The sequence below is a fragment of the Hemicordylus capensis genome, chromosome 1 (genome assembly GCF_027244095.1).
Source record: "Hemicordylus capensis ecotype Gifberg chromosome 1, rHemCap1.1.pri, whole genome shotgun sequence".
NCBI classification, from domain to species: Eukaryota; Metazoa; Chordata; class Lepidosauria; order Squamata; family Cordylidae; genus Hemicordylus; species Hemicordylus capensis.
Window position 1 is genome coordinate 395,331,355 of NC_069657.1, and position 24,754 is coordinate 395,356,108.

Here is a 24,754-nt window from a genome sequence, read left to right on the forward strand (position 1 = left end):
TAGCCTGGGTTAGGGTGCATGTTAGAACCACCTCTGTTTCTTTTAAACAAGTCAATTCCCTGTAGAGCAGGAAATGCTACATTTTGTTTTGAAAATGGAATAGTAAAGCATTAAATACCTTAAAGCAAGAAGACACCTTTATTCATTTTTCCAGTTCTCAGTCATAACTTAAAGCTTCTGTATCAAGATTTTTGGAGGCGCCCTTATTCCCTCTGCACCCTCCACATTTGAAGGTAGCAATATCCTAATTTTTTTTCAGTGCAAGGGAAAACCTGCTGGCTTTTGTTTGCAGTTGGAGGGCTGGGATCTTGAATTGCTGTATGCCTGTGCCTCTACTTGCTTGGCTCCAGTATCTTAAAACACAGAGAGACACATGCTGAGCAACTGGAATGGTCAGGATGATAATGTCTTGAGCTAAACATTATTTTTACCATGGCAAGTTCCTTGATTCTTAATGCAAGCAAAGGTGTGAGTTATCAGCAATGTGGTTACGTGTCTGGCTACGTGCCTGCAAATTTCCCAGGCGCTAAATTGTTTAATTCTCCAGTGTACAGATAGCTGTATTTTAAGGTTAAGGTCACCCTGAAGGGGAATTGAGGAGGTGGCACAGACCAGACAAGAAAGGATATGAGAGGCTCATATCAGACTTTGGATTGGACAAGAGGTTGTGGGGAGGTGATGGGAACTTTCCTCCTTCCATGAGGGGTGCCAGTCACTAGTCCTTGCCTCTCATGCCACATTTCCCCTTCCTGAGCAATTGTCTTTTTAAATAGGCACTTACTCTGTCTATAGAAATTCCAGACAGAGGCTCCTCCTCAGTTGGACCCACTGCCAGCAGCCCTATGGCACTGTCAGCTCCACATGACCAAGAATTAACTTTCAACAATTAATTGCGAGCCCTGAGCTCAAAGCCCTGCAGCTTTTGTACATGTTTTTCCCCCCTCTGTGAAGCAACCTTTATGCCAGTTTGTCACAGGTTCAGTCCTCTTCAGAAAAGCTTAGTGGTTATTGTTTTTTCCATGATGCAAGCAGTTTGTGCTTATCACACGGGGTTATCAACCCCTGGTACTGTAGAGCTCTGCATATGGTATAAGCATATGATCTGAAGGCAACAAAGCTCAGGCCAGGCACTATCTCCTGCGTATATGAGCTGAGTCCCATAAGAAGCTTCCTTGTACAGTGCAGGCTGGAGGACAGGCCGGAAGGACCCCAACTTAAGAGTGTATTGAAAGTATGCAGTGCAGTCTTGGAAAGAGACCATTGTGCACTTGCATTCAGCTGTCTTTTCCAGTTTTGCAATCTGCCCTGTGGCTGAGCGTTGTGATGAACCTTTAGCACTAGGTTAGGAGCACTGAGAACGTGGGGTGGAAATCAGTTAAAACTGTAGCATTTGAGGTTTATTCTGCTGGCACAAAAAGAGGGAAGAATCTAGAATTGAGGTGGCAGGAAGGTGGTAGTGTCTGGAGTACATCTGTTTTACCAGCTAGATATTTATGGCTCTGTTAACATCTTCAGTGTTGGTGGAATATAATATATAATTTCTTAGTTGGATCCCAGATTGGGGATGGTCTACTATAGAAGTGTAATGACAAAGACCTTCTAGATTATCATTATTCTTGCTGTTGTAGTCGTATAATATAGGCAGCAAGATGCTGTACAATAAGAGCAAAATATGGGGCCCTATATTTTGCATGCAAGCATACAAAATATGAGAATATGAGTCAAAGGCAATAGGAAGGAAGAGGAGCAAATTAGAATTGTATTTCAGGGGCAAGTAGCACTTCCTTGGGTCATAAGTTGACCACCATAAGAGGCTCACTAACTGAGGGAAGAAGCGTATTTCCCCATCCCAGTGAAAAACATTGTGCTGGGGAAATGTGATATACCCTCTGCAAAAGCTTTTCCTTGTGAGACATTGGCCAGTTCCTCCCAATCACTGTGTATTTATTATGTGAAGAAACAATAATCCAGAAAGTTCCTTGAACACTTGATTATTGGGAATTGTATTTTTTTAAAAAAATGGCAAGGTGGGATATTGGATTGTATGTGCTGGGTTTGATACAGTGGTTCCTGAACAGGGGTTTTGAAATGCTTCCTTTTGACTGCAAGATACTGCTTCTTTTATAAGATCTGTTATGGTATTCTGTGACTTCTGCTCTGATTTCTGGGGCTTGCTATTCACTTTAATTCCTGACCTGCAAATGCACACAGAATCTAGGTGGTTAAAATTCAGTCCGGGCAAATGCTAAACCTGTCAGCTATTCAGTCCTATTTTGCTTCCCTGCCCCACCCCCGATCCCTATATGCTATCTTCTTGGGTTCTAAGTACTTTTTTTTAAAACTGAGCAAATGCATTTATTGACAGTTTGAGTAAGCCCATGAGATTATGCAGGAGTATCCAAGTATAAAGAGCACTGATTGCAGCCACTAGTTCACATGCCTAGGGCCCAATTGCTATGCTCTTGGAAGAAATAGAGGCATAATTCCATAGCAGAGCCGCAGCTTTGCATGCAAGAAGTCCCAGGTTCAATCCCTGGTATCTCCAGGTAAGGCTGGGAAGACCTATCACTGAAACCCTGGGAAGCCACTGCCAGTAATCATAAACATCGCTGAGCTATCTGGACCCATGTTTTAACTTGATATTAGGCAGCTTCATATGTCCATGTTAAGCATTTTAATGATGATGCAGTTAGAATTCACTGAAGAAAACACAGAAATTATTAATGTGAAACCCCTACCTCCTTTTTTTTTTTTTAAATAGTTATCCCATTTCTGGAGGTCTTCAACCGCAGTGCCTGCAGGGCAATTGAGACCATGGTGGATATTCTCCAAGAATATCCCGATCAGGTGGAGTACATCTTCAAGCCATCATGTGTGCCCCTGATGAAGTGTGCAGGGTGCTGTAATGATGAGGCGCTGGAGTGCGTTCCCACAGAGATGGGCAACATCACCATGCAGGTGAGTCTATGGTGAGGGAATAGAGAGCTTGCTTCTTCTAAAACATCTGGCTTCCTCAAAAACAAGGGCTTTTCTTCTGGGAAGGCAGGAGTCTCGGACTGTGTGTGGGGTGCTGGTGGTCCTTGTGGTTCATCCTGCCCCATCCTCCACAAAAAAAACAGAGGATGAGTCCCTTGCTGCTGCCTGAGAAATTCCAGTGATGTTGAGGCCAATAGAGGTGCAGAAGAGCCCCTCCACTGGAACTTGGAGAATTGCTTTGGTCTCCCATTCTTCAGAAATATGGGTATCTGGTGGCTGTAAGAGGCAGTGGTTCTAGAGTAGCTATAATGCTGTTGCCCTGTGCTCAGGGATCCAGAAAATGCATCTAGAGGCAGCATGTGAAGTGCTAGTTCTCAGTCGACCAATGGCACTCCTCTCCTCACAGAATGGCACTGGAGGTGGTCCCTGCCTCTGAGCAGCTTGCCTGGGGGGCAGTCTAACCCCCCAGACTGAAGGCAGATGCCATCCCTCCTCCTTTATTGAATGACAGTGTGAAGAGACACACTATCCCTGCATCTGGAAGAATTTAATGTGATTTGCTCCCATTAGGAAAACCCAGTTCCTGTGTTTAGATACATGAACCTGTATGTATTTTACAAACTGAAAAGCTGTGTTACAAAACTAGAATTTCTCTCTAGTGGCTGTTTTCTCTACAAAAGTAGAATTTCTCTCTAGTTGGAGGGTATTATCAGAAAACCTCTCAAGGACTCTGGTTCCTCCTTAACTTTTACTTTGGTCTCTGCATCTTGCAATTTAGTCTCCTGATGCAGCAGACTGTGGCATAGAAAAGGAAACCCTCTGTGAACTGTCATCACCTTAAGAGCTGGGCAGGTCAGCCTTCACTGGCCAAGCCAGAGTTTTGACTTGTTAGTTGCAGTGGCACTGCAGGGGTAGGAAGAGCATTGATGAAGGGACAAATGGTAGAGCTTCCTCTCTCTTTATTTTGAATTTAGTCATCTAGAAAGGAAGTGGGTAGAAATAATAGCTAGGGCCAGGCATACTGTGAGGCTGCATGCTTTCCACACATCACTGCCAAACACCTCCACTACTCACTTCCTGTCTACTGTGCGTAGCACTGGAAAAGTTTCTGATCCACACCAAGTCCCCTCTTGCAGGCCTGGAATAACTCTGCCGGTGCCTCCTCAGTCATGATTTACAGATGTTGCCTTGCCTTCCAGGTCTGGGCCTCTCAAAACAGAGAGTGTAAATACGTGGTGGTTTTGTGGTACAGACCCAAGACCACAAGTGGCTATGTTGATTCCAAGGAAACCAATTCTACTAATGACCTTGGCAGAGCCTGTAGTCATAGGTTAAATTTGCATTTCCCTTAGCTATCATTTCTACAGTGTCATCTTTTGCGGTGTTTTACAGAGCAAGGAAACAGGACCCTAAACAAAAAGGTGTGCAATCCAAAGATGCTCTCCACCAAACATCCAGCTCTGAAACAGTGTTCCCTTTAGTTTTTAGAACTGGTGAATGGAAAGAGTTTTGTCCTGGGCGGCAGTATCAAGACAGTGTGAGCTTGTGTCTACACCCCCCCCCCCAATGCATTGGTTTTTTTTAACCTTCTTAAAATTCCTATTGTGGGGAGCCCCCCACCCCCCTTCTCTGGTCTCGCAACCTCCCATCATCCCCCCCCCCCACCTCCAGGTCCCCAGCTCTGGTCTCTCTTGGCTGCCGGGTCGGGGGGAGCCACCTCCTCCCATCCTCCTCCCTCCATCCTCCTCCATCTGCAGATCTCAGCAGAAGTCTCACGAGATCTGCAGCTGGAGGAGGAGGAGGCCCGGCCAGTGGGGGAGTGAAGGAGACAGCGGCAGCGTGGCGACCTGGCCAGGGAGGGGGGTAACAGGACAATGCTTCCTGACCGGGGGCAGAATGGGGTGCCAGACAGTTGGGCGGTGGTGGCAGGTGCAGCAGAGACTGTGTGCCTGCTAGAAACTGCTGAGCAGGGGCCTGAGGGTTGGTGCACATGCGCACCTTAGAGGGAACAGTGCTCTGAAACTAGCTTACTCTTACTGTCTTAATAGGCCTAACCTGGCTTATACTCCTAGTGTATAGGTTGTGCTTTCATTATTTCTGCAGCCCATACAATTATTGATATAACTGAATATCTATATATTGTTCAGTAACAACTTGCATTTCAGGTTCCCTCATATTGTGTGCCACCCCAGGGTGGTTTTTTTCATGGGGCATGGTGAGGCAGTCACCTCAGCTGGCAGATTATTGGGGTTCCAGCAGGGCAGCAAGATGCCCCCTACCCCCATTAGAGCAGCCTTTTCAGACCGATGTGACCCTTGCTAGCTGTGGAAAGAACACCTCTCCTCACACTCCTTGCAAAGTTTGCAAGAAGCAAGAGCTGAGAAGAGGCTGCTGGCAACCTTCCCACCTTCCTGTCTCCCATGCCACGTTTAAAGCTTGGCAAGGGTTAGATTTGAAAGTGGGCTGGCCTCCACCAGGGGTGTGGGGCAAGGCAGCATTTGCACCTTGCCTCTGGTGCCACAAGACCTTGAGTTGCCCCTGAGAGGTGCATTGGAAAGCAGGGTCCCTGCCCCATATCTGTCTGAGTTTCTATTTGCTTCTCATGTTGTATCACTTCATGTTGGCTTCTAGATAAGGCATAAGCCACTTTGAGGAGTGGGGATAGAGAGGTGGTTTAGTAGTTAAAATCCAAACAATTATCATTTGGAGAGGAAGGTGAGAGTATATTTTTAAACAAATGTATTGTATGTGTGATGTTCATTTAATGAGTACTTAATGTTTCTCTGCAGAGTTACGGCTTCTTGTGCTAGCCATCTAGCATGGGACCTGATCAGTTTTGTGGTTCCATCCCGCTTAAGTATCCTAATTGTAAATTTCGCACTTAACTGAATGATGTGTGTGTGTTTGAAAGATGGCTATCGAATTTTACTGCTGTGTGAATGTGACTCACCCTCTTCCTTTCCTTTTTTTCTTTCATACTTAGATCATGAGAATTAAACACTTTCAGGGCCAGCACATGAGCCAGATGAGCTTCCAAGAGCACCATAAATGTGAATGCAGGTGAGCATGGAGAACTTCCCCAGAAACTTGTCTTGCTATATCCATGGGCATTAAAATAAAATAAAACCGGCTAGCCTTTGTGTATAGGGACTGTGCTTGATGGTTGCAGGCCTGATGAAAGAAGACTTTTTTTATTTATGCCATTAAGTCCTTTGCTTATAGGATGTTCAATGGCTGTTATGTTTACTCAATCTAATGGTGCAGAATGAGAATCCATAATAGTGCTGAAGCACACTTTGGAGGGGCCAGGAAGGAAAGAATGCCTGCAATTATTTTGCCCTTGGCTGACATGACAGTCAAAGTGTCAGAAAATAGGAAGAGCACCTTTACTGGCTTCTAGTTAGTGTGGAGATTATGATGTTGATATGATGGTGGATATGATTCTGTGTGTTTGTGTGTGCTGATTCTCTCCTGAGTTTACTCTTTTTCTTTTCTCTTGTAGACCAAAGAAAGCTAAACAAGAAGAGTAAGTGAGTTGGCATATTTCTCTCTCTCTCTTGGTGTTGGTGACTCCCCTTTCATTCTTCCCCCCTTTTTTATCATTGGAAATCTTTAAAAAAGAATAAAGTAGTCATCTAAAGGACTGTACCTTGAATCCATTCCTTGTGGACGGACGGGGAAACAAACATCCACGCGCACACACCTTTGATGGTTATTGCTTCTTTCCTGTTTGACACCATGTTGAAACTGCTTGCTTATAGAGATGTGTAAAGAACAGCAAAGAAGTAATACAATATTTTCCCCCACCCCTGATTCGGAATGGATTCTAGGTGAAAGTTTCCTTCCAATTGGAATCGTTGCCATGAACACTGGAAATCATTGCCTTTCTGTTTCTTGCTGCTTGGGTGAAAATTTGCTGACTTATTTGCAGCAGCTTGCAGAGATTCCTAACCTCAGAACTATGCATGCGAGCTTTGCTACCACTCTCAAAGCAAAGTTTGTTCTGTCAGCCACTGGAAAAAGCTGAAAGCAGAAGCCTGTGTAGACCAAGGATGGTGATCTATATGTGAATGAACTTTGCATATTGATCATCGGGTGGAGTCAAGTAAAGTGAATCATGTTAATCTTCTGGATAGTAGGTGGGTTCATATCTCATGAGAATGAATCTGGCCAACGCCATCATGAGAAACGGAAATATGCTTTCAGCCGACTTGAAGGAAAAAATAGAATCTTTCCTCTAGCAAACATGGACAAATTAAGGACCCTTGATTCCTGGCTTAAAACAAAAATTCTCCACATACATCCACACATACCCCATGAAGGCATGAGTAGGTCAGTTCTATGATTTGGTATGGAAACTAGTGTGGGTGGGGGAGAGAGACGGAGAGAAAATCCTACCGGCTAGTGATGCTGCTGTTACCATGTTCCAATCTCCCCCCCCCCCCCCGAATTTATTTTGTGGAGCTCTCCTGGGGATAGTCCAGAGAAGCAGTCCCAGCTTGGTGTGTTCCATTCTGAATATGTGGTACTCTCATTGTTTGACGGAGTGGCAAAATGACCAAAGGTGTGAGAGTGTGCTGCATCTGAGTAAGCGCTGGTAGTGATGGGGTGTGGCCAAAGCCCCCTCTTCTTTTACTGTAATCTTTGCTGCTCACCTTTGGCTGAACTTCAGGTGGCTTGCATTGCTGTGTGTCAATCTTCTAGCACATGTGGCATTCTGTTTTGGGTTGCACTAAAATCCTCCTTGTGCTTGATGCCTTTCGTGCCTGCCTCTGGACATGCGTGTGTATCCTTACTGGAAGTTTAAAGCTGTGGAAAGGTTCCCTGAATTAAATCACTGCCTCTGCCCCACTGCTCTGTTTGTAGTCCTAGCTGTGTTCTGTATTCTTCTTCTGCTTACAGATAGGAGAGAGAAACTGGTGCCAACAAACAGGCTTGAACAAGGCCCAGGAAACATCCTGTTAGTTTCCCTCGGGCCTCCTCCTTATTATGGTCTCCCCTTCCCATCCAATCAAGGTGGACTATTTCTGGGAAGGAAGGAGGCAGAACAGAGAAAGAGAGAGAAACCCTTTCAAGGAGTTCTTGCTACAAGAGCTCATGAGCTTGAGCTTTGGCTTGCTTCTTTCTGTGTAGATTTCTCCCTCAATCCCCTATTAGTCTGGGCCCTGGGTTTTTCCCAACAGCCACTTGGCTAGAGTAGCAGTTGGTTCCTGCTGCTCTAGATCATGTCCAAAATGACATATGGATTTTTTCCAGGGAATGACTTTAAAAAAAAAAAAAGCATGCTGTGGCTGTGTCTTGTCTTTGAGTGGAGAAGTGGTTCAAAATTTCACTGACAAAGAGGTTGTTTCAAGGAAGTGGTAACTAGGCATGGCCTCCTCTCCTCCTCTGTATCCTTACCAAGGAGAAATTTGCCATTTGGCAGGTCTCTGTTCCTAGCAAGTGCTTGAGAGGCAAGAGAGATCAAGCAGTAAGTTATTTGGATTAACCCTCTTTTTGCTCAATGGTTTACCTGCCTCTTTGTATTACTACTTCAATCTGCATTTATAACCCTGTACCAACGGGGTTGCTGGCTGCTTGGTTCTTGGTATTTTGCAATCAACATTCACAGCAGTGGAAAAGTATGAGCTGGGTTAAGATGGGCCATAACAGTGTTGTCTCCAGAGTGAGGCCCCAACAGCTGAGATTGATATTTAAGTCACCACTCTTCTGCATAGAATGTGAGGACATGAGAAGAGCCTGTTTGGATCAGACTAAAAGTTCCTCTAGTTCAGAATCCTACTTCCCACAGTGGCCAACGAGATCCCAATGGGAAATCCACAAGTAGGCCATGAAGACAATTGCCTCTCCCACTGTTATCACCCCACAACTCTTATTCAGTGGTTGACTGTCTCTGAACAGGGACGTACCATATAGCTGCCATGACACTGATAGATCTGTTCTTCATAAACTTGCAAAGCATCCTGACTGACTTTCACTGCCTGGCTGCATCTTCTTTTGAGCTGCCATGATAAATTCTCAGAAGTGAATTTCTGAATTCAGAAGTCCTGTGTGTCAAGATGCAGGGTATACTGGGCAAGGCATAAATGCCTTATCAAAGGCAATGGTGTCTGCTCACCTGCCTTGTCTCATACCAGCTGATGATAGGTGACACATTGCACTGGACAGTTTCTGGGCCTCTTGTCGACAAGCCCTTCTTCTGTGTGGGGAGAAGAAGCTCGTGACTTCTGGAAAAGTGGCAGGATTGTATGCTGAGACATATTTGGCACTCCCTTTAAGTGGAGGGGAAGTTGCACTAGGAAATTGTGTTTTGGCTTTGCAGCAAATGTGAAGCATGTTGTGCAAACTGTGTGAGGCTAATGTGCCAGGCGTGGCAACAAATACTTTGAGCCAAAAACTTACAAGTCTTCCATTCTTTAGAGGTTTCCCTTTTCCCAAGAGCACACCTTTTTTTCCTTTTCATTTCCTCCCAATTTCTCTCTCTCTTTCTTTCGTTCTTTCTTTCTTTCTGCTTTTTTGTTTTGTTTTTTTCCAGAAAATCAAAGCGAGGAAAGGGGAAGGGTCAAAAGAGAAAGCGCAAGAGAGGCCGGTATAAACCACAAACCTTGTACGTTTGCATCATGTGCTTATAGACTCTGCCCTTTCCCCGTTTCCTCCCATCACCCCCTCCTCCAAATCAAACACCTGCTTGCAACACACTCAATTTTAAAAATCCACCACTTCTTTAAATCACTCATTGGATTAGCTGGAATGATATCACTGGTGGTGGTGTAGCTTTGGCACATGTGGAACAGTGCCATAAAGGAGCAGTGATTTTTATTCTTATTTTGGCTTGGTATGATGCTTTCTCTTCTGAAGGTACAACAACAGACAGGCTTATTTGTTGCACTGTTGCTGCATCCTGCAATGCACCTGTATGATTTTCCCCTCTCCTCTCTTCCCTTTGTTTTTCTGTTGCTTTCATTTTAAGCCTTTGATTGTTTTGGAGGCTGGCAAAGAGGGCTTGGTACTTCTCATTCATGCATGCGTGTGTGTGTGTATCTGATAACACTAACCAGTGAGAAGCTAGAGGACTCCGGGAAACATGTGAGGAGCACACTCTCTGCTGGATTTTAGTGGCTTTTCTCTTGTTTTCTGCTTCTCCCACTTCAATTCACATAGTCCTGCATTGCCAAGAATCTTACAAGTGGCAGATCTGTAGAAGGATGGCGTTTTGAAGAGCAGCTGTTCTGATTCAATCATTAAGAAATAAAATAAAATAAAACTGAGCAGGAGCAGCTGGGTCCAGGAGTTTGTCTTGTTCTCTGTTGTACTGCTGGCACTCCAATTGACATTAGTAGGAGTTTCTCTGTAGGAGGAGATGACGACCCTGGGCATTTATTGGTTGTGTTTATTTATTTATTTATTTGCTGTAGGCTGAGGTCCTCTATTAATATAATGTGGATCTTGCAACTTCGATCTCTGCCAGTTGGACTAATGCAGGATTTGTGGATTATGCAGTTGCAGAGAGCCTGTCTTTTGTCTTTATCCCTCCCCCCGCCCCAAAGCAAATGTTGGAATGCCTTTGGGAGTGTCCACCAACCAGCAGTGTTCTGAATGTTCTGAATGGGCAATGCTGGGTGGGTGGGGGCAGGGGTTGCTTCAATGTTTAGGGTGTTGCATGTTTAAATTTCCTCCCGCTAAAGCGCTGTAGCTTAGACCTCTTTCCTTTTGCCTTTTTGCAGTCACTGTGAGCCTTGCTCAGAAAGGAGAAAGCACTTGTTTGTACAAGATCCCCAGACCTGTAAATGTTCCTGCAAATACACAGACGCACGTTGCAAGTTGAGGCAGCTTGAGTTAAACGAGCGCACTTGCAGGTTTGTGTCCTGGAGAATGGAAGAGAAATACACGCACATGCACATGCACACTTACATTCACACACTGAGAGAGAGCAAGAGAGAAAGTTTGCTTCTTGCTGGCTTCTGGCGGCGCCAATGTTCTGTGGTCTCTCCTTTCCTTTGCTTGCCAAGGACGGGGTGGTGGGTGGAGGGCGCTGAAGCTTGGTGCTATGTGTCTAAAGTTATGAGTTTCCTGTGTCACTATGAATATTTTCTGTGTTCTTGTAGGTTGGGCTGGGATGACTGCAGGTAATTAGCATAGAATATACTTCTTGGGGAACAAGATAGCTAGTTCCATGCTGAGACTAGGGAAAAGCTCTCAAGGCCTTTTATGCAAGTCCTTGTGCTCAAAAAGCGATAAAGTGATATGGCATCTCCTTTTTGCCATAGATACCGAGATCAGAATCCCTTCTCTTGCTCCCACAATGCAAGAAGAACCCAAGAGTACTTGACAATGCTCCCAGCTCCTTGACATCTGTATTTTTCTTAGTAGAGTGGGTCTACCTTGGACCAAGCCATGAGATCTAGGCGTGCACGCTCTCTTGCTCTCTCTCCTTTGCCATAGTGCATTTCTTGGGAGACTGTGTGGTCAGTTTCCTTTTCCTTCCCTCCATGTTGTGTGAGTGTAATTGGAAGAATGAAGTGCAAGGGATAAGCATGTTGGCAAGATCACAAGTGGTCTAAATTGGCTAAAGCTAAAAGGCAATGGAATGTCCCTGATTTACACCATCTATGGGACTGGCGCTCTGTGTGTGTATGTCGTAGTGTAATCTCTATATCTGCCTTGCGACCACAAATCTCAGCCTGCCATTCACAAAGATTCCAGAGCCTGCTGCCGCTGGGAGGTTTCATGCATACTATTTATATTTGGAAGACAAAATACTTATGCCTATGAAAAGGGGTTACCTTGTGACCAAGGCTAGAATCCATCCACAACACTGAGAATAGTGCTTGTGGTATCTCAGTACAGTGGAAAGCAGGCTCACACAGATTCAGTTTGATGGCATTGGGTGGGGTTTTTTTTTTAGCTATCGGTGCCCAGGAAGCCCAATTCTCTGCCACTGGAAGAGCTTTGGAAACTGTTCTGTGTGTAGTGGAATCTTGTGAGAGGTTGTAACCCGAGTATGGATGCCTGGTGCTGCAGAAAGTAGAGAGCCAGCTCTTCTTGAGTTACAATTCACCCTGCAGAAGTAGTTCCTGGAGAGAAATCAGACAGCTCCTTGCCCTTGACCTTGATGTTTCTCCTCAGACTATCTAAAGAGCAGCTTGAAATCAGTCTTGCAGAAAGCTTAAGGCTCAAAAACCTTCCCAAGTGAGGGGGGAAAGCCTCTTGAATTGAGAAATTCTTCATCTCCATTATTGGTTTCTCCTCTAGACAAGACCAGTGCCAATAACTTTGGCTTCTTGACTCAGTGCTGTGGGTGGGAGGACAGGTTGGACTCATCGGGGTTGGCAACCTCGTAGCTCCTTCAGTGTTGAAAGCTGTTTCAGATGAAATTTCTCCCTGTCACTCCTACAGAGTTATGAAATCTGCACCTTAAAGGGGCAGAGCCCGTTCTTATTTCTCCTGCTGCCACAAACTGTTGCTGCTGCTGCTGCATTCAGGCACTAACCCTTGCCTCTTGGCAACCAGTGGAATGAGACACTGTCCTTCCTCACCGTCCCTGCCCCTTTGCCTGCATGAGACACTCACAGCTTTGTCTGGCTGCATCTTGTCAATAACAAAAAGCCAAGGCTAGATTGAGAATTGGGAGGAGGCATTGTTTCTGTGCATGTGTCAAGTATGTGTATGCATGCCTATGAAAGGAAGTGTGTGCAAGAATATGAAAGGACAACTTTGAAGGGAAGGTGGTTTGCTGTCATGGTATGAAGTAAATATGTGTTGTGTTTTTTCCTTTATGCCCTAAAACTACTCTTGTGTCCTCCTACTTCATCTAGTTTGAATAGATTGTGTGAAAAATGCCCCAGTGCTTTAATCAGGGTGGCTAGTCTTATCTCTCTTTAGGTCTCCTCTCTTCTACCACTCGCTTCACAACCTCAGAGGATCTCACATCTACTCCCTCCCCCACCCCAGAAAAACATTAACCTCTCCCTTCTCTTTTTTCATCTCTCTAACAGATGTTATGCACCGAGAAGGTGAGCAGCAGAAAAGAAAAGGGGTAGGGGAACAGCCTTGGTTCTGGAGCCTGATTTCTCGCCTGGTCAAAAAACACTAATCCCAATGAACACTAAAATGAAGGATCAGTAGAGCACAGCACTTTGAGTACGGACGATGGACTCCGGAAGGAACATTCCCCGAGACCCGCACAGGATTCACCTTTTTGGTTTTGAATTGTTCTTATATAGAGACTTTCCTTCTCATGCTGCTAAATAATAGAGCCAGGGAGAGTAGAGTGGCGTATGTTTTGGGAGAAGCTCCCATATTTACATGAATAATATATACATATCTTTGTATATATAGATATACCTATATATTCTGACTTTAAAACATTGCTAACATTATTGGTGTCTTCACTGGATATACTCAACTGCTGTGGACATATGTGGGCTACTTGGGGCATATGAAAGAAACCACGACTGGACTTCAGCCAAAGTGCTCAGTGTATTCTTGCTGACTCTGTGGAGCATGTTACTCCACCAACTTCAGTTCCCCCAAATCTTAGATGGAGAGAGGAAGGGGCAGGGGATTCCAAAGATGGCGCCTTGGAATATTATGGGTCAAAAGGTCAAGGACTCAGTATGCTGGGACTGAGGATTCTGTCCACTTCCCTCCCCCTCTTCCACTCAGTTCTTTGCCCCGACCTGTCTCACAGTCTGCCTGCTTTGCTGGGACATGGGACATTGGTGTACATTTTTGTATTGACTTGCTGCAGAAACTCTGCCATGGATATAAAGTCTGGCCTTAAAGATGGGAAGTGGTTGTTGCAAGGACTTTTCAGCTTGAGGAAATGTCACTGGAATCTGCAATCTTCCACCCCTGTTGGCTACTTAAATATATAGCTGGCAGTACATGGAAGCAAGAATGGGGATTGGTGCATAGCCAGACGCAGCACTGTCTGTAGTCATTATGCACACAGCTGCCACTGAAGATGCTTCTGGAACATCTCTGGAAAGGGATATTAATCTAAAGTGTGTGTGTGTGTGTGTGTGTGTGTGTGTGTGTGTGTGTGTCTGTCAGAGAGAGTGAGTGAGTGAGTGTCTGGTTGTTGGATATATACAGACAACTGTCAAGGCATTTTTGTGTCTTAATATGTTAGGTAGCACCATTTAGAGCCCTCTGACCATTTTCAAATGAGAGTTTACTTCTGGTACTGTAAATGTGTTAATCTTTTCCATTTTGTGACATGAATGTGTTGAAATATTATGTGCTCTCTTGGAGTAATATAACCTTAATTTCCATAACTTCTGTAGACTATCCTACTGCTACAATCATGGGATAGTGCTGCCTCTCTCACCAGTATACCAGCTTGTCTCTGAAGAAGTGTTCAGCTGCAACCTTAATTAACAAGACCCTATGAAAGAGAGATCTCAGGAAGAGAGGCAATAACCTGTGAAGTAAACTCTCATCTGGACAAGACTTCTGTTTTGGGGATGCCTGTATTAAGATGTTTTCAAGGAAGCCTAATTTTGCATAACATTGAACATGTGCCATGGGGAAGTCTAGTTTGGTTCAGGGTCTCCTGTTGGGTTGTTGAATGCTCAGTGCTGTAATGTTCTGAGGATACTTGTCTGAACTGGCCAGATGTTGTAAATGTAGCCTTAACGTGACTAACATTGATCTTGATACAACTGCTTCTGCACTAAAAGGTTAAGTAATACATATGCAGAACCTGATTAAAAATAGTAGGACCCAGAGTGGCTAGCATTTCTGGGCTGCCTAGGGCTTGATGATATCACCCCAACTCCTTTTAGATCAATTCAGTACAAACCTGAATTCAAGGTTTTTTTGTTTTGTAACATCGGGCCCAGACACCATAAAAGAGCAACACGATTGTTGGCTATCTATTGCCTGCCATCCCAAGCATGCAGGTTTTTCATGCAGGTTTTTCATAAGTGTCTCTAGCAAATCGGTAGGTATCCTTGGGTCTTCAGAAAGAGCCTTGGAACACGCAACTTAGCAAGAGCTCCATTTTAACATTTGTGTGGGGAACTCTTTAAAGTATGTGGCTAGCCATCTTGGTACGTGACCATTATTCTGAATCTGCTTCAGTGCTCTTGTGAGATCAGGCTCAGTGCCTTGCGAGATAAAGCACTTTAAACACTACAGCACCCCACACCACTAGGCAATTCATTCATAAAAATTCTGATCTGGAAAGGAAATGGTAGAGTAGAAATTTAAAGGCAACAGTGTCCTTTAAGTGCCTGAAATGTGTTGACTTTTCAAGGACTCAGTGGCCTGATCTTGCTTTTCTAGTGAATGAGTGAATCTAACGAGGCCATACTGATTGCTTGGTGAGCACAACATTACAAACCATGGATACAGTCCGCTGGTAGTTTTTCTGTCGTTATAGCTGAAATGCAGTGAGGGTAGTTGTTCCTGCACAATCCTCAATGCACTTTGATCCTGCAAAAGCAGAGTTTCTATTTCTTGTAGGATTGTATCCATCATCTGTGACACTGCAGGCAGCTTGACCTTCTTACATGTAGCTATGTGCCGTGTGTGGACATTTAAGAGCAGAAGTGGCATGGTTGCCCTTGAAAATCTATTCAAACCATTATGCTCAGTATACTGGTATCCAGTGTGTATGTATACACACCATTGTGCTTGTATTTTTATGTGGCTTTATAAAGGCCCCAAAGGAAAAAAAAAACCCACGCTCAGCAGTAGCCTGCGCTTGTACATATCTGGCTGCTCAAAAGATGGTCACTTATATCGGCTTTGATCATGCTGATCACCTGTGCATGGAATGGGGGAAAGAGGCTGAATCCAAACTTTCCCTCCAGTGGAAAGTTCTGGGGTTTGCCCCTCCACCCATTCTCCTAAAAAAGGTGATCGGCACAGTCAAAACTGACTTCTGACAATCTATTTGGTTTTGCAAGCCCACTCCACAGTCCAGTGCCTGGTACTGTGCATACAGCTCTTAGTTCTGAATAAAGAGATCCAGTGCTGGGAACTATGTGCACAGCACCCTTTTCTGTGTGTGGAAGTCTGTGTTCACGTGCCAGTTGCCCTGACTGGATAGGGTTACATGATTGGTTCTGAGTTCCAGAAACTTATATCATGAGATACTTCGTCTGTGTCAGAATTCTGCCAAACTCCTGTTTACTGACAACCCAAACTGGCCTAAACTAAGTTTGTGACAACTGTAACTATTAACCACTATGAAGTCCCCTTCCAGCCAGTGGCAAATGTGGTGTGCATTGTGGAGTGAGTGTGTGTGTGTGTGTGTGTGTGTGTGTGTGCGCGCGTGCGTGCGCGCGCTTGCATATGTGTGCATGTGTAGAATTGAAATGTGTATATAGTCATGCTGTGAGAGATGACAAATTGTTCTATATACTTGTTTAATATCCCTTTTTAAAAAAACTTAGAAATTAAAAAGATAATTTAATTAAAAGTAGGGATTTTTCAGTATTTTTGTTAATATTTAATTTCACTATTTATAAGCCGTACCTCTTTTTTTTTGTACTGTTTTATGTATACATTTTTAACTCTTTTGTTCCATCCCATCTCTTACCAGTTGGCAGTCAGTAGCATGTTATGATCAGTTATTTAATTAATATCTCTAACACCCACCCCTACACATTCCTTTCAAGACAAGAGTTATACATTTACATACTATATATATATTTGGTTATATGTATGTATATATATATGTTTATGTATATGTGTGATTCGGATTAAATAGACACTACGATTTTTTTATATATGTAAAAAAGACCCCACAAGGAATATAGAAAACTTTACCCCCTGAATCTTTTTTAAAATTTTAATATTATCATTTTATTTATTGGTGCTACTGTTTATCTGTAATAATTGAGGGGAAAAAGATATTAACACTTGTCTAGTGGATTTTTTCAAGATATTCCGTAGTAAATATTTATTTTTAAACAAAAATATATATATCTTAAAAAAAAACACCATCTATGATCGGCAAACCTTTTTTGTATTAAAGAATTTAATTCTGATATTAGTTTTCTTTTTTTTCCCTTTTCCTTTTTTGCTTTTTTCCCTTTCCCTTTGCATCTTATTTTTCTGTTGGTGTTTGAACTGGTTTTGCTAATCAGCTGGGGGTGGGGGAGAAAAAGCATGTACAAACTAGTCATCAGAATGTTATGTCCAGAAGCAGCTCTAGGAATTTGTGAGACAGTGGACACACTAGCCCTGTTCAGATGTTATGCAAACCGTGAATGCCATACACATGTACTGCATCCCCTTGAAAGCCCTGGTGCCCTGCTGCGATGCTTGCAGAAACCTTGACCTTTGCTCTTCACAGTTACATTTGTCTGCAGAGACAAACTTGGTACTTGTGGAGTGATGCTTCCTGTGAGCGGTATGCTGGAGCTCCCCAGTGTGATGCATCATGGTGAGGATCTCTCTGCAAATACAGCATTTGTCTCTGCAGACAAATGCTGTAACCATGGAGAGTAGAGGGCAGCATTTTTGTACAGCATATGGTAGAGGACAGGGATTTCAAGTGCATTCTTAGGGACACGGTGCATGAGTTTGCATAAAGCCTGAACGTGGCTACTATCTTCCTTTCATTTTAGAATCCAGGCTACATAATGAATTTTAACATTAAGAATACAATTCCATGCATATCAAAAAGTGTTGGATGAGGCTTGTTGCCTGGTAAGTGTATATAAGATTGCAGCCTTAGTCAGTTAATTGGGAGACTAAAAAAATATGGATGGCAGCTGCTGCTGTAGAAGAGGCAGTGGGCTGGTTCAGATTATACTTTTCTGACCTGAATGAGAACACACAGGAAGTGAGTGTGCAAGTCCTTCCCTGCTACGGGCTCACAGGGGCACCTTTCCTTAGTCATGTGTGTGGGGAAGAGCTGGTTTGCCCAAACTGCTCCTCTACATACAGCCCAAATATGAATATGTTTAGTGTGTGTAGAGCAGTGGCTGAGACAGACCACTCCCCCTGAGGAAAGGCACCCATATGCCTCTGGGGGAGAAAATCATGTGTGCTCATGGCATGTGCACATATCCGTATTGCATAGGGGCAACTGCTGGACAAAGTATCGACCCAATTGGCCCATTGTCTTTTCTCTTTCAGAGGGGGGAATACCTTCTCTAAGATGGTGTCTTCAGTGACACACACATGCATTGACTAAAGACAAAATATGTCTCCTCCAACACTGTCTTGGTAATATGCAAATTTAAATGATCCATCAATTTAAACTAAATTGATTAGTCAATCAACGAAGGTTTCTTTAAGCAGGTGACAGACATAGTTATCAAGTAAATCCTAAACTATATTCAGTATGACTTTTGCAGATTGATACAGTAAACACACACTTATAGGTGAAATACCACAAGTCTTGAAAGCTATTTTATCTGGATCTCTGCTACTGAAGGCTTACACTTTCATTGTGCTGTCTCTTCATCTTAAGAGGAAATCAAATTTGACCTGGTCTGCTGCATACATTGCCCAGGATCATATTGTTTCCCCTCTATAATCTTGTTTGTAGCTCCGGAGTCCTCTGATTTCACTCTCCCTTAGGATAGTGATTGTGTCTCTTTGGGAGAAATGGGCTTTAGACCTACCCAGCCCAGATTAATGGCACAGTGGAGAAGCAACTTGCCTAGGGAGCAAGAGCGAATCCCCCGCTCGTATGTTTGCCAGACTATGGGAAACACCTATATTGGGCAATAGTGATATAGGAAGGTGATGAAAGGCATCATCTCATACTGTGGGTGGATGCAATGGTAAACCCCTCCTGTATTCTACCCAGAAAACCACATGGCTCTGTGGTTGCCAGGAGTTGACAATGACTCAACAGCACAATCTTTCCTTTCCTTTCCAGACTATTAGCTAAACATAGATAATTAGGACTGTGGATAGAACCTGAGTCCAATTCTTGGAGCATATGGATTTTAATGGAAATTTCAGTCTACTACTAGTCATGGTGGCTATATGCTATCTCCATGTTTGGAAGCAGTATCTCTCTGATCTACCAGTCATTGGAAAGCAACAGCAGGAGAGGACTACTTGCCTACATGTCTCGCTTCAGGATTTAACAGAGGCATATGGTAATCCCAGACTGGACACTGTAGAAACAGGATGCTTGACTAGATGGCCTTTGGTCTCATTCACTAGAGCTCCTCTTAAGTTCTCTGCTTTCCCTGCTTAACTTCCAGCTCCATCAGTATTCTGGTTCATTTAAACCATAACTTCAGGTTGTGGAAAAATGGGAACTATAGTTTAAACTCTGGTTTACAAGTCAGGATGTTAAAACCAACTTTAAACTCTGGTTTAATATCCAGTTTTGTAAGATAGAATTAAAATGCAGTTCCTGCATTTCTTTAAACCACAGCCAAGTGGTTTAAAGAAATTGGGATTCTTTACTGTGAGCAGAGGGGGTGGGGCGGGAGCATGCAAGCTTGCTGGTATTTTGGTTGCAAATATGAATTGATTGTATCAATTGTCGAAATATGAATTAATTGTCTGAATCAGTCCAGAGTCGCCTTCCTTGATTCCTAGACATTCCATCCATTTTTGGAACCCCTTAGATACTATGATTTAGACTGTATTCAGCAATGGAATGAGTAGGATGTTGCTTTCTAAATGTATTGTGGACTATACAAATATATAGATTATGTCTTTTTAAACTTGCAATGCTTCACCTACTTTCCAGCCTTTTATTTCATCCATAAACATTCATGCATTTTCATTTCATTCATCTACCCTTCTTTCATCTATAACGCAACCTTTGCTCATATGGTTATCAACATAGATCTGCATTTCTTTTTTCTTAGATGAAGACCAAAACCCACTTCAGTGTTTTACCGTGATTGAACCAAAAGAGTTATAAACATAGACCAAGTTCTCATGATCACTGCAATCTTAGGCCCCATTCGGACATAGCATGAAACCTCGGTTAGATGAAGCTGTGGTTAATTTGTGAAGCCAAGAATAATTAGGCAATTGTCTAACTTCGGTTTGGCAACCTCTGGCTTGTGGGCAGAGGAATCCCTCCCTCTTTTTAGTCTGCCCCGGCTGCATCCCAGCAAGCTCCATTCTGCTTGCATCAGTAGACTTTGGGCAAGGTGTCAGCAGCACACTAGTGAAGTTGCAACCATTGGCCATGATGCTAGAGGGGGCATGCTCAGCATGATCGTGCCTTTTCAGCAGTGTTTGCCAGCCCTCAGCAGGGCAAAGACATTTCCATCCTTTCCTCACAATGCTCACACAACTGTCTTTCATAATTGGGGAGAAAATGTCTTGTGGCCCCCTTCCCTACCCTGTGAAGAGAGGATTGAGCACCTCTCGTCCCACTTCTACTGGTTAAATATAGACTGCACAAGCGTTCCCTATCCTTTTTCTCATATTTAGTTTTTATTTATTTAACATAATTATGTACTGCCCAAAACTTATGTCTCTGGGCAGTTAACAAGAAAGCACTTCAAATTTTAACAAATTTAAAATGTCAAAACATTAAAATAATTTAAAATTTAATACAATATTACAAACTATAAGTCTAATTAAAAAGCCTGGGTGAACAAATGTGTCTTAACTGCCTTCTTAAAAGTGATATGAGATGGAGAGGCTCTTATCAAAGGAGGGGGCACATTCCAAAAGCCTTGGAGCAGCAACAGAGGAGGCCCATCCCTGAGTAGCCACCAGAAGGGCCGGTGGCAGCTGCAGGCAAACATCTCCAGATGATCTCAATGGGCTGTGGCGAAGACGTTCTCTTAAATATCCAGGGCCTAAGCTGTTTAGGGCTTTGTAGGTTATAACCAGCACCTTGTATTTTGCCCAGAAAGTTCTCGGTAGCCAGTGTAACTCTTCAGTATAGGAGTAATATGGTATCCCCAAGATGACCCAGAGACCGACCTGCCTGCCACATTCTGTACCAACTGCAGTTTCCGGACTATGTACAAAAGCAGCCCCACATAGAGCACATTGCAGTAGTCTGGAGGTTACCAGCATATGTACCACTGTTCTGAGGTCATTTATCTCAGGCAATGGATGTAGCTGGCATATCGGGCCGAAGCTGATAGAAAGTACCCCTGGCCACTGCCTCAACCTGGGACATGAGGGAGAGGTTTGGATGTTTGCAGAATGAGTTTGTTACCGGTAGGCGTGGGCATGAAACCGGTATGCCTGGTTCAGTTCACTATGCCTGGTCATGCAGATGCCCAGTGCACATGTGTGGTGGTCTCCAAAATGGCCACCACAAGCACAAAGCAGCCCAGAACAGGCCAAAAAAATCAAGCTGTCCAGGTTTGATGTCAAACTGGCTCAAGCCAGTTCACACTTCCCTAATTACCCCCCAGCCCATTCTCCAGCAGATATGCCATGAGACATATCCCCCACCCCTATGTCTCTGGGGATTTCTATTATTTTCTTCCACCAAGACCCTCTTCCCTATTCCGTGCATGAGTGGTGATGTATGAATGTTTAGGATTAGATGGCTAGGAATAGGCTAAAATGGTTTATGATTTGCCTTTTTGGCTTATGGTGATTTGGATCTATTTTTGTGTCAGGGGAAGAGGGTTCCAGACCCTTCCCCATGGTGAAAGCAGCCAAATCTTATGGGCAGAACTGTCCATCTAGAGAAGGATTTGACCACACGAGAGATGGCTCCCAGTGTGGTGAAGCTGGATCCTGCTTTGGAGCCGACCTAACCCCCCCCCCTCTCTTTTGTGTGCCTGGCCATAGAGACATGCTGGAGGGCTTTTACCACTTGAACCGGTTAACAGTTCTACCAAAACCCCAGGAAGGGTCCCTCGACAACATCCCTCCCAGTCCTGGCAACTGCAGGGAATCAAGAATATAAGCACCCCTTAAAAGAGTCTGGTCTCCTTGCAACACATCTCCATGCTTGGTTTAGCTTCTCATGGTCACCTGGGTAGGTTCTAATGCACAGATGTCCCATTACAAAGTGCCCCACAGTGGCTGGTTTGCCACAGCATTGGGCCCAGCTGGTACTGATTAGCCCGGGACATAGGATTCATCCCTGGTCTCCTTGTTGCCCACCCAACCTGAAACTGCTCGAGAAGCGGCCCGGACTACTTTGACATCTGGAAGGGTTAGGTAGGAGGAGAAAGGTGTGGAGTTTGAGTTCTATTGTTATGCAGTGGTGCTGGGAGCCCCACAACTGCAGGGCCCCCTCTAGTTGGGAGTTTTACCTCATACCTGGGTTTACCTGGAGATGGGGAGACAGAGGGCATAGCCACTGATTATGGGGCAGCAATCTGGTGGTGGTGGTGATCAGAAGAAGTAATGTTGGCAGGTCAGCGGGCTGTTACAGGGGAAGGGGAATTCGAAATCTAATAGCTCCTTCTGGCTATCCTACCAGCTCTTTGACCTTGGGGAGCAGTGCCGACCACTCTTGGAACCTCACCTTGTTGCTTTGTAATGCCAGGTCAGTCCAGAACAAATTAGAAATCATCCATGATCTGATTCTGGATGAAGGCGCTGACCTGGTATGTATTACAGAGTCATGGCTGGGGGAGGCTGGTGGCCAAGTTTGGTCCCAGCTTCTCCCTCCAAGGTACTGCGCTGAGGTGCAGGTGAGGGACTGTGGGTGGGGATGTGGAGTGGCTGTGGTCTGTAAGAACAACATCTCCCTTACCAGGATCCCTGTTGAAGTGTCAGACCATATTGAATGTGTGTACTTAAGTTTGGGGACCACGGATAGACTGGGACTTCTGTTGGTGTACCAATTGCCCTGCTGCTCAACAGAGTCCCTAATTGAGCTGGCAGACTTGGTCTCAGGCTTGGTGTTGGAGTCCCCCAGGCTTGTGGTGCTGGGGGACTTCAATGTTCATTTCAGGACCAATTTGTCCAGGGCGGCTCAGGAGTTCATAGTGGCCATGACAACTATGGGCCCATCCTAAGTGGTCTTGGGACCGATGCACATTGCTGGTCGCATGCTTGATTTGATCTTTTACTCTGATCAGGGTGGTGTTTCGTGGGTGGGGACACCTGTGATTTCCCCATTGTCATGGACGGTCCACCATCTGGTTAAGGTTGGACTCACAATCACTTCCCGCCTTCGCAGGGGCGAGGGGCCTATTAGGATGGTCCGTCTGAGAAGGTTATTGGATCCAATAGGATTTCAAGAAGCCTTGGAGGGATTTAGCGTTGGCTCTGCCGGTGATCCTGTTGATGCCTTGGTGGAGAACTGGAACAGCAAACCCACTGGGGCAGTAGACATGATCGCTCCTAAGTGTCCTCTCTGACCCACTTCAAAACTGGCCCCTTGGTATAGGGAAGAACTACGGGGGCTGATGCGGCGAGGTAGACAACTGGAACACAAGTGGAGGAAGACTCGACTCGAATCTAACAGATTGCAACATAGAGCTCATTTGAAGATCTATGCTCAGGCACTATGTGCGGCAAAGAAGTGATTCTTTTTTGCCCATATTGTATCCGCAAGTTCACATCTGGAGGAGTTGTTCAGGGTTGTGAGAGGGCTGGTATGTGTCCCTCCTCCCTTGAATCAGAATCTGGAACCACTGATTACCCGCTGTGACATGTTTAATGAATTCTTTGTGAGAGAAATCTCTTGTATTCAGGCTGACTTAGACTCTGTCTCCACAACTCCTTCAGTGTCTAATGTGGGGGTGTCCAGCGACTCTCTTGTGTGGTTAAGTTGGATCAGTTCCAGTTTGTGACTCCTGAGGATGTGGACGAGCTGATTGGAATGGTGTGGCCCACCACCTGTTCTCTTGACCCTTGCCAGACACGGCTTATACTTTCTGGCAGCAGGGTTGTTGTAGAAGGCCTGATATAGATTATAAATGCTCCTCTGAGGGAAGGCTTGTCTTAAGGAGGCAATTATTAGACTGCTTCTGAAGAAGCCTACCTTGGATCCCTCAGAGTTGAGCAAATACAGGCCTGTCTCCAACCTTCCATGCCTGGGCAAGGTGATTGAGAAGGTGGTGGCCTCCCAGCTCCAGGTGGGCTATGGGGTGGAGACTGCCTTGGTTGGCCTGATGGATGATCTCTAATTGGGAATTGACAGAGGAAGTGTGACTCTGTTGGTCCTTTTGGACCTCTTGGTGGCTTTTGATACTATCGACCATAGTATCCTTCTGGTGTGTCTGAGGGGGTTGGGAGTGGGAAGCAGTACTTTGTGGTGGTTCTGCTCCTACCTCTCGGGCAGGTTCCAGATGGTGTCCCTTGGAGACTGTTGTTTTTCAAAATCTGAACTTTTGTATGGTGTTCCTCAGGACTCCGTGTTACCTCTAATATTGTTTATCATCTACATGAAACTACTGGGAGAAATCATCAGGAGATTTGGTGCAGGGTGCTATCAGTATGCTGATGACACCCAAATCTATTTTTCCATGTCAGCACCATCGGGAGAGGGCATAACCTCCCTAAATGCCTGCCTGGAGGCAGTAATGGGCTAGATGAGGGATGACAAACTGAGACTGAATCCAAATAAGACGGAGGTACTCATTGTGTGGGGTTGAAACTCGGGAGATGAGTTTGATCTGCCTGTTCTGGATGGGGTCACACTCCCCCGGAAGGAACAGGTACACAGTCCCTGGTGTCCCAGGTTGAGGCAGTGGCCAGCAGTGCCTTCTATCCACTTCGGCTGATACAGCAGCTGCGTCTGTTTCTTGAGATAAACAACCTCAAAACAGTGGTACATATGCTGGTAACCTCCAGACTGGATTACTGCAGTGCACTCTATGTTGGGCTGCCCTCGTGTGTAGTCCTGAAACTACAATTGGTACAGAATTGGACTACAGCTAGGTTGGTCTCTGGGTCATGT

The 24,754-nt window shown here is 44.6% G+C and overlaps 1 protein-coding gene across 8 annotated transcripts in view; it reads left to right on the forward strand.

Moving 5' to 3' along the window:
• VEGFA (vascular endothelial growth factor A) overlaps positions 1 to 19,645 on the forward strand; it is a 32,111-nt gene extending 12,466 nt beyond the window's left edge. The window contains exons 3-8 of one of the 8 annotated variants that reach the window (XM_053304198.1): positions 2,762 to 2,958; positions 5,960 to 6,036; positions 6,479 to 6,502; positions 9,512 to 9,583; positions 10,701 to 10,832; positions 12,972 to 19,645. In XM_053304198.1, the coding sequence (XP_053160173.1) occupies positions 2,762 to 2,958; positions 5,960 to 6,036; positions 6,479 to 6,502; positions 9,512 to 9,583; positions 10,701 to 10,832; positions 12,972 to 12,993 (524 nt within the window). In that variant the 3' untranslated portion in view covers positions 12,994 to 19,645. Of the gene's footprint in view, positions 1 to 2,761; positions 2,959 to 5,959; positions 6,037 to 6,478; positions 6,507 to 9,511; positions 9,584 to 10,700; positions 10,833 to 12,971 lie in introns of those variants that run through there. The other 7 variants (XM_053304199.1, XM_053304201.1, XM_053304202.1 and 4 more) reach the window with 7 other exon arrangements.
• Positions 19,646 to 24,754: the final 5,109 nt, after the last annotated feature.